The sequence below is a fragment of the Apis mellifera genome, linkage group LG4, assembly GCF_003254395.2.
Source record: "Apis mellifera strain DH4 linkage group LG4, Amel_HAv3.1, whole genome shotgun sequence".
In the NCBI taxonomy this organism is placed as follows: Eukaryota; Metazoa; Arthropoda; class Insecta; order Hymenoptera; family Apidae; genus Apis; species Apis mellifera.
This window is the reverse complement of record NC_037641.1, coordinates 10460457-10480994: the sequence shown is the minus strand read 5'-3', so window position 1 is coordinate 10480994 and position 20538 is coordinate 10460457. Positions and strand designations below refer to the sequence as shown.

The 20538-nt window shown below is 37.4% G+C and overlaps 1 protein-coding gene across 9 annotated transcripts in view; it reads left to right on the top strand.

Moving 5' to 3' along the window:
• LOC409697 (filamin-like) overlaps window positions 1-15770 on the top strand; it is a 35320-nt gene extending 19550 nt beyond the window's left edge. For 5 of the 9 annotated variants that reach the window (XM_026439947.1, XM_026439948.1, XM_026439946.1 and 2 more), the window contains 8 exons: window positions 2698-2890; window positions 7523-7663; window positions 7787-8089; window positions 9161-10216; window positions 12207-12400; window positions 14011-14452; window positions 14633-14836; window positions 14931-15554. In XM_026439947.1, coding sequence (XP_026295732.1) covers window positions 2698-2890; window positions 7523-7663; window positions 7787-8089; window positions 9161-10216; window positions 12207-12400; window positions 14011-14452; window positions 14633-14836; window positions 14931-15115 — 2718 coding nt within the window. In that variant the 3' untranslated portion in view covers window positions 15116-15554. 9 annotated transcript variants of the gene reach the window in all.
• The last annotated feature ends 4768 nt before the right edge of the window (window positions 15771-20538 follow it).

The window sequence follows — 20538 nt, the reverse complement described above, 5'->3', positions numbered from 1 at the left end:
CAATGTTTCATTGATTGAAGTAAGGATAAAAATGGAGGGTATACGCGTAAATAAAGTATTCTCACAGCGGAATGGCACGAGGATGAGGAAAATAATCTTGCATATAAATTATTATTAATCGAATCGTAATAATAATTTATATGCAAGATTATGATATTCCTCTACGGAGGAGCATGGACGGAAGGAAGAATTTTATGTGAATCTCTTAGTGATGATCTAGTTTGAAATTCAATACGCATCTGGTACGATGGCGGTCTCTTAAACTATTTTGAGTACAAGTCAGGCTTTCCCAAATTTATAAACAGAAACGTTTGGAATAGATAGAGGAATATTGAATTAATACGAGTGATGGTTTGGATTAAACTCCGTCTCCGTTTGTCCTCCTGTTATTCCAACTTATCACGCTCGAACGCGAGAAAAGTTTCTCCAATATCTGTAAAATCTCAAGGAGATTTAATCGTAATAATCATTTCGAGAAGAGAAATCCACAAAATTCCACACCGGTGTTCTTGATATTATTCCAACTTGAATGCGTCTCTCGTGTATACTTTTTTCCTTCCTTTGTATTAGGTAATGCCTGTGTAATATTATTTCGAAAATAATAGATAAATCTTCGAGTTCAATTACAAAACTTGAAGAGACTCGTTCGACAAATTGTTTCCAGCTACTTAACTTGATCACTGGAATTAAGTAACATTTAATTTTCTGAAAACTACATTCTGAATAACTCGTCATCGCTTTATTAAGTAAAATTTCCTCCATGAAATTTTTCTTTATCTCAATTTGACGCAGAAATATGTCGTTCAATGCGTTTTTGGATAACAAATAATGGATAATCGATACCGTTGATCGGTTAGAGGAGAGGCGAATCGAAAGTTGTTGAAAATGGAAAAGAAATAGAAGAATATTCTCAAAAATTTTCTCCATTATGGTGTATTGTCTTGTCTAGTGTTGTGCAATTAATATCTATTATCTTTTTATAACGTGGTTGAGTGGGGGCTAGCCGGCTATTATGGTAACATCGAATACACAGCATTGTGCCCGAAATTACCGTCAGTTAGCACGAGTTCCGTGACGACCACCGTCCAGACTGGTTCCTGCTGTACTATTATATTATCTCTTTAACTCGCATATCAAGGTACGCATCTATCATCGGGATGATCCACTGTGATTCACTGAATAAAGGGGGGAAAAAGAAGAAGACGAGAAACGGAACATTTTTGTAATGGAATATTAATAATTAGAAATTAACACGGTTAATTAACCGTAGTGTCGAGTGTCCTGATTTCAAATATCTTTTAAAAACGTACGTGGGAAAATGTTAATCGAAATCGAAACGAGATATAAAGATTATTTCAAATTATCTGGCTTTTTGGAATGTTATTTTTAATACCGTTGTTTGATATACGTAGATACACGTATACGTACACGTGTACGTATATTTTATATGTCATTTCGAGTCGGTGTTCAGATCTGATTATGAATTCGGTGCTATCGCGAAAACTCTTATACCTGAAATTTCACTTTTTATTTTTATTATTCAAAATTTGCAAAATTAACTATTTATTTATTTATCGTTACATTTACTTTTTTTAACAATTGTGTCTTGATATCGGAATCTTGAATCGAGAAAATAATGAAATTATTTAAATTTAAGCTTCTTCGAATCAATGAAATATTCTTTTATTTTCGCATAAGCAGCGAATGGATAAAATAGGAATCAATATTTAATCGAAATATCCTTTGTGAAATCGTCGCTTTTTATCGACAAGATATTATAAATTAGAAATATATTCAACGACAAAACAGGTGGAAAAGCGATTTAGCAGGTGTGTTTACAAGAGATCTTGTAACGAATTTTTCACGTGATATATATTTTGCAATAATCTTGTTACGATTACATAATAAATTCTTTACACCCAGCCTCTGCTTTGGCTTGCTACCAGTCTCAAAATACATAGATTCTATCGTAATGAACTGTAACGCGTATTATCGCTTGATTTCAGAAATTCCTATGTAATTTTATCATTTATCTCGTCAACGTTCATATTCAATTTCTTCGAAATTTCACGTAAATGGACGAGGAACAAGGAGAGTTGCAAAGTTGCTTTTCCAGGATTAACTTTTTTTTAAAACGTTTCATTTATTTTAATTGTAAATTACATTTCCATTACTTCAATTATCGAAATGATCTCTTCCTTTTATTTAATTCACTTAATTTACTTTTTCAAATTCTCTTATATAGGAAGAGGAATCATTCCAATACAAATCCTTTGCACTATGATTATTCCTTTCCCCTAAAATCTTAGAGAAAAGTAAAGTTGTCAGAGAGTTTGACAGACTTCGTTAAAAAAGAGAATTTAGAATTTGAGAAACATCGAAAGACGACTGACTATTCCATTCCAGAGTGAGAAAGATTTCCATTTTATATTATCTAAAACTATCGAGACTTTGAAGAGTTCTAGGCTTCGAATTATATTCCCCATAATCTTGAAAATCTCCACGATATTCGAGCCGATAGATTTAATTTTCTGAAGGATCTGTCTAAGCGAAAAAATAAACCTAAGAGATGCGCAAAAACGGGAGGGGAAATGTAGAGATACATCTTAGGTAAACTGACCTCGCCTTCTTTTCCGCGCACGAGCTATATATGGGACGTGGGTATATTATAATTTGTTTTTTGAAACAATGTTCCAGGCCTCAGAGGAATATCGAGAGCATAGCACGCATAAAACCCAGAGAGCGAAGAGGACTAGGCAGAAGCAGGAGCAACGCATAGTAGAGCAACACTCTTCCACTATCCAAGAAAGTTCGACCGTATCGAAGAAGAACTTCGACGTAGTCCGATTGAACAACATCCTTTTGCCGTTGCTCGAGGGAACCGTAACGTGTAAGTGTTGATACAAACTTCCAACGAATCTATTGTTTCTCGTTAAATCTCCCTTAAGTTGAGCCATCATTGGAAAACGTTCAAGAATATAATTTTCATCCGATTTTTTTTGAAACAATAAGTCTCTTTAAATAATCGCGCGATTATTGTACGAGTTTGATAGTAAATAATTTAGGTTTCTTGGCAACGTGTAGCGAATTCCACATCAGATTTCCACATTATTATTATTATGTTTTTCAAATTATTTTTCACGAAAGGGAAACGATGAGGAAGAAGGATAAAATGATATTTATCCTCTTAGAAAGAGATTCGAAATAACATTTGTAAATGTTAATTAAATTGTGAAATCGATTTTCGTTGACTCGATTATAATTCATTTTACGAGTCGCGGTAAAATAAAAGTTAAATTAGAAATGTTATATTTTTTTTTTCACTGCTCTACAATTTGTCTACCGATTTGCAATATATTCTTGTTGAACGAACGTTATAAACAAAATGATAAAGCGACAAGCGTTAGCATTATTCATCCTGTTGCCTCTCGTGGCAACTAGATACGTTATATTTTACTTAGGTTAGCTTCAATCCTAGCAACTATTCTACGTCTATTCGCGTGCTTTTACACGAAAAAGTATAGATGGAAGGATGAACGGATAGAAATATATCGAGGGGAGAGGAGAGAAGAATGAAGATGGAAAGATGGAGAGAGGGAGGGAGAGAGAGAGAAAGGTATGTCGACGGGTGTGTCGGAAGCGAGGCGGTGATATTAATACTGGATGATTAAGTGGCTCCGGATGTGCGGATTCGTCACTGGCCCAAAAATCGAAGCCCGAGTTTCAAAATTAATCTAACTAGAACGATGGAAATCTTCAGAGATTGCTTCTCTCCATTATCTCTTTCATCTTCGCCTAATTGTATTTTGTAATTTCGGGTTGCCGATTATCAAAACAACATCGATTGCAGCATCTGCACGAAAGTGACGAACGAGAATAAACGAGACGAATAAATCAAAGAGTAGGAATGGAAATAACATCGAGAAAAATATAAAAAAAAAATTTAATTATTTTAACGTCAAGTTTTAACTTAATTCAGTTGGCCAACGAGAAACTCTCGTCTCTTCAAAATAGCGAAGGCGGATAAAAATAATATCGGGGGGAAAAAGTTAAAAATACAAATCAGAAATTTAATTATCTCGAGATTCTCGTTTCGAGATTTTAAGAAATTAATTTGTTCGAAATTTAACTCGATCATTGAGGCATGCACCATCGGGGGATAATAAAATACGATGGCTGTAAATAAAATGTGCCTCTCGTAACATAGTTGCTGTATTACATATGCTCGATCGAGGTGTTGACATTGTTAATCGGGAGCGTATTAAGTCCGCCAATTAATTCTCTTAGCGTTAGTGCGCACGTTCATCGATATCGTGAGAGGAACGATTTTAACCAATTTAGACGCGCAATGAATAACGGTGACCGTCGCGTAAATTCATCGTATCACGCTTGTTTCCAATTAATCAAGAGTCCCGATTTCTCGTGTTACCCTTGGCACGCGTTTAAACGTATTACACGACATATATATATATATATATATATTCCCCTTCCAACTCGGGACAACTTCCTGCGCGAGGTGGAGAAGAGGCGGCCAGTGTCTAGGATGCGCCAAATACCTCTCCCAATATCTATCTGGGATGAGAATTTCGTCCCTATTCTTTCCTTTGTTCCTGTTGTTATGTAATTTACGATGCAACAGGGTAAATTAAATTCGATCGAGTCGTTTCGAAATTATTAAAATGGACGGTCGGTCAACAGACGTGTCTAACTCGTGTTTAAATTGTGGTGAACCGACGTAAGTGTATCGGATAACCAAGTGTATGCGTTCATCTATCAAAGTAATGACGATATATATATATATATACGTATATGTTGTAAGGAGGGAAATACGAGCAACCTGTTGAACCCTACGAATATAATAATATTAATCCCTCGTAGCCGATTTTGATTTAACAGGCTTGGTTAAATGGAGATAAGGGTAATCAGATAACGAAGGTTGGAAGGTTGGAGGAACGAGTTTGGAATACGAATATATCAAGGTTCAAGGGGGGTTAATTTTTACGTATGGAGAGATTCGAAGTTGTTAGGATTCCATGGATTTTTTCCAAAAATTCTTCGAATTTGTATCGAGTGCTTAGATTTGTAATATATCTTATAATTTGAGTATACGGTGAAAGGGCGATGGGGGTGGTATGCCTTTAACAACGATACGGTCAACAGATTTATTGGATTAGAAACGTGTAAATGTTGGCCCAATCTAAAAATACGGATTTATTCCCAGATTCTCTACGTCTCATTAAGTTTGAATTTATTAACGTTCATACTGCCAAAAACCAATCACATTTCTCACGTTACAAACCATTTACATTGTACATTGCCGATCCGAAAAAGTTATAAAAGTTGTAAAAATTATTTTCTTGTAAAAATAACGCGTTATACGTTAACACATTCTACTACAACTCTAATCATCACGCTCGATATACCAATAATTATTTTTTCAAAAAGAAACAATTTAACTTTCCAGATTTGGAATTTATTTCGAAAAAAATTCGAAACTTTTATTCACTTATCGAAACACGCTTCCGTAAACTTATTCAGATCCATCGCGATTGTACCGCGAAAAAAAATTCTTCTCGCCCGAAAGAATTTGTCGGAAAATTAGAAAAAAAAGAAAGAGAGAAACTAGAAAAAAATAAGATTCCATACTCTCGTGTCTCCATGATCGAATCATCCTTTCTCGTTACCTGTATCCTCGTTCGCGCGACACGCTTACCGAAAATTCGATCCGTGCACGCGCGTATGACAGAGATAGAAGAGATTTATTAGACACGAGGCGACCACCGTGCGATACAAAGTCCGTCGGTAGGTTGTTCTGGAAAAAAAGAAGGTCTCCCCGGGGCTCTGGCATCGTTTACTCGGTAGCGATGCCCGGCTTCATCGTCAGTCGCGCCAGAGATGTGCCCTCGAGAAGTCGATTAAACTTGGCGTGTCGATTCACGGCTGGAACCGATTATATCGGGGGATATATATATATATATATAAATATATAACAAGTTTTTTTTTCTCGCGTTTCAAAAATTCCGAGAGATAATTAAAAGAGATAATAATTTGTCAAGGAAGAGACGGAATCGAGGAGGGATTTTCATAACCGGTGTAACCCGTTCGGTCGGTCTTTCTCCTCCCACGATTTAGAACGTGACTATCTTCGCCGTTAAAAAAAAAAAAAAAAAAGAAAGCGACGATTTTTCGCGTTCATTACACTTTCCATCTATACAGAGACTCAGAGATTTCGATTTCGTTTCCACCTCCCTCGAGGAATTTGATCGATACGTTTCGATGGAGGATTGTATCAGTGTTCTTCTTCTCTCTTTTTTTTTTTCTTATTCTGTTTCTCAAAGACACCGAGACTCGTCCCTCTTTTCTTTTAACGAAAGTGTTTAGGTTGCGAATTTTATATCTCTTTTATATTTGATATACGGTAGCGAGGGTGCATTCGTGTTTTCTTTTTTTTTTTTTGGGTGTACAGTTTTTTCTCGAATACTCGCTTATTTACTTTGTTATGTGATTTTTTTTAACGTTAAATCGAAAAGTGGAGACGGACGGAAGATGTAAATAAAGGAAAAGAGAAACGTGGATAAAGTGGATTTTATTAATCGATTCGTATGCATGTTTCTTTATATTCATTATACGATCAGCGATACTGGAGATATAATTTTCGGCCATCTATTTTTTTCGTTAAAAATTTTCTGACAATAATATATGTATCACAAACTAATTATTTATCGGTGTATTAATTAACAAATATTTCTTCCTTCGATGTTCTCTAAACTCTAAGAAAATAACAATTATTAAACTAATACATCCTTAAATCGTTTCTTTGGATAAATTTCGATAAAAGAAAAAAAATTGAATTAATCTATTTACTAATTTTATCTTTTTCATGGAAAACGTGTTAAAAATCTCGTCGAAAGATCAAGATCGCGGACGTTTATAAACGTTTCAATTTCTTTTTTCTTTCTTCCAAATCTAATCAAATCACTCCATTTTCTTTTTTGTTTACGTATTCACAATTTTTCGCATAGATCTAATAAAACGTCCGCGATCTAATTGTTCACCCATTCGAAATTATACGCGTTCGACTCGAATTGTCGTCAGCGATCGTATAATGTTATTCGTATCAGTGAGTGGACCGATATGGTTTGGGAGGAAGAGGAGGTCGAAACCACGTGGCAGGAGGTGTCGACCTTCTACAGATACGGATTGAAGAGCGTTATATGCAGTCAATACGATTACGCTGAACGTGGACCGATCTGTTACACCAGGATTGATCCGGGAAACGAAGGGACTCCGCCGGGGCTCGATTTCTCTCCGTTAATATTTCAGAGCCTTTTCTACGTGCAAACGAAAAAAGGTTCCGTTGCTCAGGAAATCATTATCGTTTCACCCTTCACCGTTAAACCCTCCACGTAATTTCGCGAAATTTCGTGGAATTCAATCATTTTATCCAACGTGATCGTTAAGTTGATGATTAAGTTAAAAGCTAAAAATTCAATTGTTATATTTTCCTCTATATCTTTTCTAGCCGAAGTAAAAATGCCGAGCGGGAACATGGATAAACCGGTGATCGAGGACAATCACGACGGCACAGTGTCCATCAGATACGATCCCAGGGAAGAAGGGCAGCACGAGCTTTCGGTCAAATTCAATGGCGAACATGTTCAAGGTTTGTAGTGTAATAAAACGTGTCACGTGAATTGAATCAAATGTTTCTTACTCGTGAATATTATCCTAGTTTCCATCCGTTCTGATTTTTCGACAATACACTTTTGTTCTTTTTATCAATTAGGTTCACCGTTCAAATTCCACGTGGATTCGTTGGCGAGCGGATACGTGACTGCGTACGGGCCAGGTTTAATATACGGCGTATGCGGCGAGCCGGGGAACTTCAACATCTCGACGAAAGACGCAGGAGCCGGTGGGCTTTCGTTGTCGGTGGAAGGACCCAGCAAAGCTGAGATCTCCTGCCACGACAACAAGGATGGAACGATCTCGGTCTCGTATCTACCAACCGCCCCTGGGGAGTACAAAATCGGCGTGAAATTCGGCGACAAACACATTCGGGGCAGCCCTTACGTTGCCAAAATCACAGGTATCATTGATCGTGATCGTTTGAAAAATTTCCAAATAAAAGGAAAAAGTAACGCATCATGAAATGTGAATCTTTCTCGTGAATTTCTTTCTAGGATTGAAAAATCAAATTTCTGATAAAAAGAGCGTCAAAAGTCAGCTTAAGTATCGCTCGTTAACAAAGCGATGAAGAACATCTATCAAATAAATATCGTACCAGCGATACTTAAGCGGACAGTAAAATGTATTTGGAACAAAGAAATAATTTAGTAATTTTTTCTAGGCGAAGAAACACAAAATATCTATTTCACGATCTTTTGATCATCTTTTAGGATAAAAAGAAATTAAATTCCCGATGAAAAGAATCTCAAAAGTCGGTTCAAGCATCGCAAAGAGTATCGTTCGTTAAGTTATTTGTGTTATTATTCACAAAGTATCTGATCTTTTCTTTGCACTCATATATCCCCAAATAAATATCGGATAATATTGTATCTGGAACAAAGAAATAGTTTAATAGTTAAATCTTTTTGAAGAAATCAAAAAAGAAAGAACAAAAGAACTCACATAATATTTATCATGATCTTTTCTTTGCAAGTAAACAAAAACACCTATTCCATATAAATAAATATCAAATTAGTTTATTGTGGATAATATTGCATCTGGAACAAAAAAATAGTTTAATAATCTTTTCGAGAAAATCACAAAATATCCATCATGAGCTTTTCTTTTACATTCGACAAGTGAACAAGTGAACACATTAAATAAATATCGAATCAGTTTACTGAATAATATTGTATTTGGAACAAAAAAAATAGTTTAGTAATGTTTTCTAGACGAGGAAATTAAAAAAAAAAATCACAAAATATCCATCACGATATTTTCTTCGCACTCGACAAGTGAACAAAAACACCTATCCCATATAAATAAATATCAAACCAGTTTATTGCGGATAATATTGTACATAAACAAAGAAATAGTTTAGTAATCCTTTCTAGGCGAGGAAATGAAGAAAGAAATCGAGTTTCCAAACAGAAGAAAAAATTAAATAAAGGAAACAAAGATAAAAAGAATATCCATCGATGACGTTTTTCAGGCGAGGGCCGGAAGAGAAATCAAATCTCGGTTGGTTCATCGAGCGAGGTCCAGTTACCGGGCAAAGTGACGGACTCCGACATAAGATCGTTGAACGCCTCGATCACGGCCCCGAGCGGCCTCGAGGAGCCCTGCTTCCTCAAGATGATGCCCAACGGGAACATGTGCGTCTCGTTCACCCCCCGCGAGGCCGGCTCTCACACGGTCGCTGTGAAGAAGCTGGGCAAGCACATCCAGAACTCTCCGTTCAAGATCGACGTGAAGGACAGGGAGGTGGGGGACGCGAAGAAGGTGAAGGTGTCCGGGTCCGGCTTGGCGGAGGGGAAAACCCACGTGGAGAACTTCTTCTCGATCGACACGAGGAACGCGGGTTTCGGCGGCCTCTCGTTGTCGGTCGAGGGGCCAAGCAAGGCGGAGATCCAGTGCAAGGACAACGAGGACGGCACGTTGAACATCTCTTACAAGCCGACCGAGCCCGGCTACTACATCATCAATCTGAAATTCGCCGACCACCACGTGGAGGGCTCGCCGTTCACCGTCAAGGTGACCGGGGAGGGTAGCAACCGGCAGAGGGAGAAGATCCAAAGGCAGAGGGAGGCCGTGCCGATCACGGAGGTGGGAAGCCAGTGCAAGCTCACGTTCAAGATGCCCGGCATCACGTCGTTCGACCTAGCCGCCACCGTCACCTCCCCGGGGGGCGTGACCGAGGATGCGGAGATCAAGGAGGTGGAGGACGGCCTGTACGCGGTCGCCTTCGTGCCCAAGGAGCTCGGGGTGCACACCGTCTCGGTTCGATACAAGGAGATGCACATACCCGGGTCCCCGTTCCAATTCACCGTCGGCCCTTTGAGGGATGGCGGGGCGCACAGGGTGCACGCGGGCGGACCCGGGTTGGAAAGGGGCGAGCAGGGAGAGCCGTGCGAGTTCAATATATGGACGAGGGAGGCCGGGGCTGGTACTCTGGCCGTGTCCGTCGAGGGACCCAGCAAAGCTCAGATCGACTTCAAGGATCGAAAAGACGGCAGCTGTTACGTCAGCTACGTCGTTTCCGAGCCTGGTGAGTGTTCTCTCTTTCGTTTTATTTCAGGACGGATAACGGACGTGGCCTCCTTCTTCTTTTTTCCTCCGAATATGCGTCTATTAAAAAGAAATATTTTATAAGTTATTCCACGATCGCATTATTTCCTTTTGCGCGATTATAACGGGGTGAAAAGTTAATTGGTTTAAACTCATCGAAATAATTTTATCCTTTAACTTCGATGCATGCGGTTTGCTCTTAAAAATAAAATTTTATTTATTTACTTTAGCTTGAAGCGAATTTTTAAGTAATGAAAAAGAAGAGATTATTTATAAATAATGATCAAAATTTACTTGTTCGGTTTAAGGAAATTCGAATACTTATGCTTTTTAAAACGTGATTGGTATAGTATTTTTTTTTCAAAGTAAATCAGTTATATGCGCGAGCAACAAAGAATTAATAGAATAGCGCAGGAACAATACCTCCAGGAATATTGTCAGGAGCACGAGTTTCTCGTTACTAAGTAATAGATAATGAAAACTCATGATTCGCTAATTGCAACATAAGTGTTCGTAAAACAGTCTACCGTTTAACTGTCATTTAAGTCATGGATGTTTGCCAACGTCGATAATTCATATTTTAGTCGGTTAGTCACCTTGAAAGTTGTATTGCCCATTTGGACTACTAAATCACTTTCAAGTGAATCATGCGAACATGGATGTTAATTAAATTGTTGCAATGTTTGTAAACTCCTGTTTACATGTCATTAGGAGCTTATTTAAAATCATTGCAGTTAATGTTATATCATCCTCTCGTGGCTACGTTTCCCTACGTATATAATGAATAAGAGGGAAAAAAATAAAGGAGAAAAATTTACATTTTCATAGATTCGATTTTTTTTTTTATCAAGGAATTTAAAAAATAATTCAAGAAATTTAAAAAAAAAAAGAATTAATCGATTTATACTATGCACAATAATAAGTCATCTTGCCAAGTATTAATTTTCTTTTCTTCGATTAAATCTCTTTTATCGGGATCCGGTCCAATTCCTTTTCATTTCTCTCTTTGTGTCATAAAAGAAAAAAAAAAAAGAAAATTGTTTAAAAAACAGAAATTTACAAGAAATTTGTAAAATTTTTGGATTACGTATTAACGGAATGAATGAACGGCGATAAAAATGGAGCATACCAGCCGTTCCGAAGGAGCGGTGGACAAGGGCCTCTCACCAGCCTCTTCATCGGCTGTTCTTGGCCGATCCAGAAATACCTTCTGGTCTATATTTGCGTCTAAGGTGGATTCATATTTTAGTGGCTAAGGCTGGACGTGAATTAGCCGTGGGCCGTTATATTTGGGTGGTGTGCATCAAATGAGGGAAAGAGACGGAGGAAGAGAGGAAGACGGAGATACCGAAAGAGAGAAAGCGTGGACGAATCGAGATCAGAAGTTAGAATCAGGCTGAGGAAAATAGTGGTTCGCGGATTTAGCTGCGCCTCAGTTCTCTTCACTTTCCTCGTTTTATCCTCTTTCTTCGCGTTTCTTGCTTTGTTACACCCCTCCTCCCTTCTCTTCCTCTCTCTCCCACACTTTCAACTTTTCTCTCGCGTCCTCTCATTTCCTCCCTCTTTCTTCCTCTTCCTCTCTCCTCCCTCTCCCTTCCCACTTTTCTAATTACTGTACAAATAATCGCAAATTTTTTTTGTCTACATACAAACAAACAGAATAAAATATATATAAATATTCTCTCCAATTTTTCTTTTATTCGTATCAGTGGATATAAAAGATGGACACGTTTACCGCCACCACGCGAATACTCGTTTCTGGAAATGAGTGCGATAATTCCGAAGATGATGGTCAGTCTATTGTATATATGGGGAGGGGAAAGAGGGAAGGAGGGATGATTCGATGAAATGATCAATTTAACGTGTCGATATGCACGTTAAATAAAAAAAAAAAAAGATAGAATAGATACGAAAAAGATATTGGAATACGAATATCGATATTGGAATAATTTGTCCTCTTAAATTTTCAGGCGAATACAGGGTAGGAATAAAGTTCAACGATCAACATATACCCGATTCCCCACACAAGGTTTACGTGTCACCGGCGATGGGCGACGCTCATAAGCTCGAAGTGGCGCAATTTCCGGAATCCGGCGTGCAACCGGACAAGCCAGCCACTTTCCTTGTTCGCAAAAATGGTGCCAAGGGTGAACTCGACGCGAAGGTATCGATCATTTTTATGAAACGAGAATATATAATAAAAAAACGTTTTATCGTTTATAAATATAGATTAATAATAATATTATTATTTTTATAATAATAGATGATATCAGGAATTTGTCTATCCTTATACGCGTTTATGTTTTGCGCTTAATATAATTTATTATTGAAATTGTATTATTTATATATATATGGTCACGTTTGATCGAAATTAAATACACAGCTATTTATTTACTTTTAGTATGGAACTTTTGATAGTTCCGGATCGAAATGCGAAACGTAAACACGAAATATCGAGTAAAATTTTAGCCAAATAACTAAAATCATCAAACAACCTTCGTTTTTCTTAGAAATCTGCACAAACATTTTAGGCGACAATGTCCTTGCGAAAATTGTGCGCTCTAAATAACTTCCTCTTGTGAAACAACGTAGTCAACATCATCATATTGCGTAGGTTTTCGCCGCATGCGCCTACAGCCACTCGCGTCTCGCTCCTACGTGTTTCATTCATACAATTAAATAACTCGTCGTCGCTCTTAATTAGTTTCAAAAATAATGTATTTTTTGAAAACAAATTTTCTATTTAATTTCACTGGGATAACTCAAAATATTTTTAATTTTAATATTTCGTGTATATCTAGAATTCTAGAAAAATCTATGGGAAATCTAGCGATTCCTAGTGACCCCTAGATTAACTTTTCGTATATATTTATTATGGATTATATTTTCAAAAACTTTCTATTTATCTTCACTATATACAGCTTAAAATATTTTTAATTTTATCATAATCTTGAATATTTCGCGTGTATCTAGAATACTAGATTCTAGAAAAATCTATGAGGAAATCTAGCGATTCTTAGTATCCCTAGATTGACTTTTCGCGTATATTTATTATATTGGACTATATATTCGAACTTTCTATTTAATTTCATTGCACATAACTCAAAATATTTTTAATTATCTTAATCTTGAATATTTCGCGTATATCTAGATTCTAGAAAAATCTATGAAGAAATCTAACGATTCCTAGTATTCCCTAGATTGACTTTTCGCGTATATTTATTATATTGGATTATATATTCGAACTTTCCATTTAATTTCACTATACATAATTCAAAATATTTTTAATCTTATCATAATCTTGAATATTTCACATATATCTAGATTCTAGAAAAATCTATGGGGAACTCTAGCGATTCCTAGTGTCCCCTAGATTGACTTTTCGCGTATATTTACTATATTGGACTATATATTCGAACTTTCTATTTAATTTCATTGCACACAACTCAAAATATTTTTAATTACTTTAATCTTGAATATTTCACGTATATCTAAATTCTAGAAAAATCTATGAAGAAATCTAATTCCGATTCCTAGTGTCCTTTAGATTGACTTTTCATATATTTATTATATTGGACTATATATTCGAACTTTCCATTTAATTTCACTACATATAATTCAAAATATTTTTAATCTTATCATAATCTTGAATATTTCACATATATCTAGATTCTAGAAAAATCTATGGGAAACTCTAGCGATTCCTAGTGTTCCCTAGATTGACTTTTCCGCGTATATATTTACTACATTGGACTATTATGTTTTTCTACACAGATAGTGTCTCCAAGCGGTATCGAAGACGATTGCTTCATTCAAGGGATCGACTCGGACACTTACTCGGTCCGATTTATGCCGAGAGAAAATGGGATTCACAATATCCACGTAAAATTCAACGGCGTCCATATGCAGGGCAGTCCATTCCGCATCAAGGTCGGGAAAGTGGAAGCGGATCCGGCCGCGTTACACGCATACGGTAACGGTTTGAAAGAGATAAAAACCGGGCAAAAGACAGACTTTATCATCGACACCTGCAACGCCGGAAGTGGTGCGCTGTGCGTGACCGTGGACGGACCTAGCAAAGTCGCGATGGACTGCACGGAAGTCGAGGAGGGTTACAAAGTTAGGTACACGCCTTTGGTACCTGGCGATTATTACATAAGCATCAAATACGATGGATATCACATTGTCGGCTCACCGTTCAAGGTTCCTTGCACCGGTTGGTATTTATTTCGAATAATTGAAATTATATCATCTTAACCAAAAAAAATTCGAAAGTACGATCACAAATTTCTTGCGATACAATGCAAAAATACAAACTAATTTATTTAACGAAAGAATATCATATACCGATCATATATATGCAATCTTAATAAAATTGAGAATAATTGTATCGTAGGTGCGGATCTAGCGGAAAGGGGTGCTCAAGAAACAAGTTCGATCGTGGTCGAAACCGTTCAAAAGATTTCGAAGGCGAAACAAGTAGGACCAGTTTTACCACTGTTCAAATCGGATGCCACTAAAGTAACGAGCAAAGGAATGGGTCTGAAGAAGGCATACTTGGGCAAACAGAATGTCTTCACTGTGAACGCTAGCGACGCTGGTGATTCATTAATTTTTATATATTTATTAATATTTTGTCAATATAAAAGTTTAAAAAAAATTTACGTATGAAAAACGTTTCGTTCCTCTTATAGGCAATAACATTCTCTACGTCGGCGTGTACGGGCCTAAAGGACCGTGCGACGAGGTGTCGATGAAGCACACGGGGCGCAACAATTACAACGTGAACTATTTGGTCCGCGAAAGGGGAGAGTACATCGTTATTGTAAAATGGGGGGACGAGCATATCCCTGGATCACCGTACAAGGTCGAAGTATAGACGATGGCGTGTGCGTTTCGATCGATCGAGGAAACAAAACTGAAACGTTACGTTATTCCAACGAAACTCTACGATAGTTTTGCTTTATACCATGGCCAGACTCTCTCTTATATCGATTGTTCCATTTTTAGAATTGAAGTATTTATCTACTTGAACGAATAGAATAATAAAAATTGTTGATCTAGGGATGATAATGTTTGAAATAGGAAAATGTGTTTCGTATATTTTCTCTCTCTCTCTCTCTCTCTCTTTTTTTGATAGTTTTCTCAACGTCGCTACAATGTTACGTGTACATATGTAGCTTTTTCTCTCGTCCTGAAGCAATACAGGTATTGTGCGTCTGATATATACAATTAAGTGATAATATATAAAAAAAAAAAAGAAAGTGAATACGGACGCCACGACGACAACACTGAAAAATTAAAAAAAAAAAAAAAAACATAAAAAAAAACACTGATTGTGCCTTATATTTTTAGAATAAGATATCTACTTCTTCCATTAGAATGCGTTAATATAGATGATCCATCGACAATCTCTCCACTGTGTTATATTATTTTAATGTAATTATATATCGGATAAAGAAAGATTTATCCAATGTTATTCAATCAATGATTATAAATTATATAAGAATGAAATAAATAATACGTTTATTAAACGACTCGGCTTTACTTTACACTCCAACAAGCGTATATATTGATTTTTGTTTTATTCTTCGCTCTGCAAGAAATAAATAATCTGTTAAATCCTATAGAATTCTATAGAGTAGAGTTTGAAACAATTGAACGTTCAATCCATCAAATAAATGTATCTTCTAATTCTCAAAAATTTAATAATCATACATTTTTTTTTTTTAATACACGTTGAAGTAAAATTTATCATATTGAAAGGTAAGTATATTTAATATCGTTTTAAATCACTTTAAGATTTTTTATCGATCCGAAAGAAATTTCAATAAATATCAGATAAATGACAGATAGAGGTGCAAAATATTTTTAACGAAATGTGCGGCGATCGTTTCAATATCGACATGAGAACATTGTCAACGTGGCAGCCGTGAAACGAACATAACGCTTGAACGATTTAGCTGATTCTCGTTGAATAAATTTGCATTCAGAAGGAACACGATTCGCAGCTTGTCATTAGACGTATCGTACACCTGTATAATTAATTAATGAGGATAATGCAATCGATTGCATTTTACATTGTACAGTTTGTCATCATTATCATATTACACCTTAGAAAAAAAACAAATAACGTAAGAACAATTTTCATTTACTGGCACACGCCATTTTAAATCGATCTCGAAAATTATTCGTACAAAGTAAATTCGAATAAAATAAACGAATAGGGACAATTTTTGATCAGTTGAAATTATAATAACAAATATATAATAACCTTACAAAATTACGACAATTAAATGAAATTCTTCAATCTTTGTCAAAAATCTTATTACATCTTATTAATTTAAATTAGATAGCAAATAAAATAATAATATCACAAAACTAGGCAAACAATAATAATTAAAAAGATCCACTCTCTCTCTTCTCTTTCTTTATATTTCCTAAACACATAAAAAAGAGAGATATACGATTAATTTACACACCGACACAACCGTGTGTATGACGATTATAAAATTGTGCAGTGACTATTACTACTACTACTATCAGGAAAGGGAAGACTCGTTGACTCGTTGACACGGATAAGAGCGGAAATAGGGGCAGATAAAAAGGTGGAGTAGCGAATCGAAGGATGCTGTTTTCGCTCGGGAAAAGAGACGATTCCTTACTCCCCCTTTATCTATTCCACCGAGCTAAGATAGAAGGAGGGAAGAGATCATCAAACGAGACACTCCGTCCCCTTCTCCCTCCTCCCTTGAGCCTCGAGGAAGGGGGAGAGGAGAAGAGGGAAAAAAGCGGCGCGTCGAACGTCTTTCTCCCCCTTTTGACCGACCTGTACAGAGACACGTCCCCCTGGCGAAGTTGTCGGAGGTCGTAGGTGGGTAAAACGGGTAGGTGGATAGGTGGATAGGTGGTAGAGGTCTTCAGAGGTGCGGATTCTGTCCGTTTCGATAGGATGGTAGGCGGTCGCAACCGGTTTCACACGGTCCCTTACGCTCGAGTTCGCAGGCGTCGAAAACAGGTGCTTGACTTGCGCCGTCGTACGGCCACCCGTTTCGCTTTTCCTCCCAGAAACACGCCCTTCCCTCGTGGTGGAGCCGACGCCTCCGACGCCACACCACCCTTCGCCGGCCGCCAACGCGTCGTCCCTCTTTCTTTTATTTTTCCTCCTTTCCCACGTTTCTTTTTCCTTTTTTTTCTTTCTTCTTCTCTAACGCTCGTCGTCCAACCGTGTCTGGATATTTTCCCATTCGACTATTATATTCGTGTATTTTCTTGACTTTTATCGAAAAGTTTTATCGGAAAGTTATTATCGATGGTAGGTAGTTAAAATTGGTTTGCTTAATCGAGGAGATTAAAAGTTGGGATAGGATATTTTATGCGCGTTCGTTATTTCAGTTCGAAGTTGGTAACGCGGTGAATATCGGAGACAAGGAATTATTTGGTAGTTTTATATTTATTCCTTCTCGAAGGTATTTTATTTAAAATATTTCATGCGTGGAACGATTCTCTCCTCTATAGTAGATTATTTATCATCGTATAAAAAGTTTTCGCAAATTCAATGCGGAAGAAGCATACCGCCACGAGTAATCGCTATTTAAAATTTTACTATCTATTGGAATATGATAATGGTATAAATAAAAGAAAATTGATAGTAAACCTAAAAAAAAAAAAAAAAGAGTAATAAAGGTAAAAAAGGTAATTTAAAACGCCCCTCGAACAATATTGCATATAATCTTTTTCTTGGCAACTACATCTCGAAACGTACGATATAATTCGTTACTTTAGTAGTAACAAAGGTCAGTTTCAAAGTTTCTCTTCGATATCTCGTAAAATTTCCGATCCACCGATTTCTACCCATTTCGTTCGCGAATAGAACTATCACGACGAACGCTTAAATTCTTTTTAAACTGATTGACCCGCGACACTTAACGCGTCCAATTAATTATTGGAACGTGCGTGAAAGGAGCGACGCGAAAACATCGAGGCGAAAGGGGGCGAAAAGGCATGCGGTAAGGTTGAACGATATCGGGTACTGGAAGAGGAGTTTAAACGAGGCCGGCCACGAAGAAAGGCGAACGAAATTACGAGTGGCCGGAGGTGGTGAAGCACGGCGGAAAGGTAGAGTGGCACGTGAATTGGCGCGTAAGTAGAGGAGGTCAACTGGTGGCAGGCAGGTGGAGGATGGAAAGCATAGGCGGAGCCTTCAGTTCCGCCTCCACCTACAATCCCACCTCTTACCACGCTTCTCTCGCTTTCCTCGACTTTTTTCCAACCTTCTCCCTCCCACTCCTCCCCGTTTCTACTCTCTTCCCCGCGTTTCCACCACGTTTTCCACCTTTATCCCCTCCCTTACCTTATCTTTCGTTCCAATTTCTTTCTTTCTTTTTCCTTCTCCCTTCCCCTCTCTTTCTTCATCCGCTCGAAGAGACCGCCAAGTTTCGTTCTATCTCTCTCTCTCTCTCTCCTTCTTCCCCCTCCTTCTTCTCTCCTCTCTCGATCGACGTAGCCGCTCTTTATAACCACGGTGAAAAGAGTCGATCCATACGCGATCCTTTCGCGAAAGCGCACCTGCAAACCGCAAACGGCCCCACCTTCCGTTTCCCCTACAGTTCCACCTACTCCACCTACATTACCTTCTAACGGAGGGGGGAGGGATACAGCCATTTTGCAGTTGGAATGTTTTCCCCCCTCGAGTCAACTCGACCTTGTTGCCGCTTTATTTTGGACCCGTGCCCACCGCCGGGATAAAAGAATTAAAGGAAAACCTCTTTGTCGATTCTTCGCATTTAGGATACAACAACCGTTAGGATACGACGATCGCACGCACGCAAGATAAAACTGGGTGCGATATTCATCGAACACGTTTCTCGAGTCGAGTTTTCAGTTTTAGAATCGAGATGTTTGCTTTTTATCCATCGAAGCGAATGCGAGTTATTGGGAAGGTTATTCGATGGATTGCACGAAAAGAAAAAAAAAAAAAAAGTTCTTGAAATTCGATCATTTCGATATCTCTGTAATATATAAATTATAAACTATTTCAGAATTTATAGAATAAATACAAATATTTATTTCCATATATCTGTATCTACTATGCACTCAGTTTTCATTAGACACGATAATACGTAGTATTACAAGGTGTACTGTAATTTCATATGTAACTTAATACATAATGTAATTTAATACGAGTTTGAGCAGTTTACTGCATCATTAGAATAGTATAACTATGTATTTACAAATATCGTGGAATAAAATTATATAAACGATTCGAAATATGCGAATTATTATTGAAAAAGAAAGAAAACGATAATTTCTGGAAAATATTTTAACTGGAAAAGTTCAAAAGTTCACATCGATCCCGCCTCCTCAGATTTTCAACAATTTAACATTTAATCCGTGAAACAAGCAAAAATTGTATTTTACGTACCTCTTCCTCGTTTCCATTATCTCGATAGACACCGCTCTTCCTTCTTCCTTCCTCGTAGATCTAAAGAAAAATCTAAAAGAAAAGAAAAAAAAACACGTGGTTCCGGTTTACACACCTGCGACGCGTCAATCAAGCATCCGAGGTCGAGGGAAATTAACTGCTTAATGCTTCTACATTCCATGATCGTTTTATTTTCGATTACAGAACAACGCTCGCAACGGGGAGCCGATTTCTCTCCTGCTGGTTTTTAACTCGATTTCAAGTGTATTTACAAGAACTTTCTCGAACGTGCACGAGGAGACACGCAGCAAAAATCTAAAATCTTGATCGTTTAAAGAGAGAGAGAGGGAGGGAAAGAGGGGAAGATAGAAAGATAAGAGGGAAATAGAGAGCAGATGGGTGCATTCGATCGTTTTGCGCTTTGAGAAAAACGTTCATTGGTGTGTTGGCGAGGTGCGACGAATAAATCGAACTAGCATCACCCTCGATCGACTCGTCTGTTTAACGTTGAAACAAGAAATATTATTCAACGTGGTATCGTACACTTTTTTCTCCAATTTTTCATCGCAATCAGATGTAGAAATTAATTCGTTGCCTTTTATTTCCTCGAATCGTCATTGGCGGTGATTTATGGATTCGGTAAAACATTTGGTAAAACTGGAGGCAAGAGGAATTCTTGCAAGGGGAATCGTGCCCTGGTCAGACTTTATGTAGATTAGATACTTCACCCAATGATTCGCGATGATTTATGAACTTCGCGAGATGGAGAGCGAAGTCGAATGGAAGTGGAAGATCGATTTATCAAAGAAAGGATGAACGAAATGATTTTAAAAAAAGGCATCTAATTAATTTCTCCGCTTACAACAAATAATAAAATG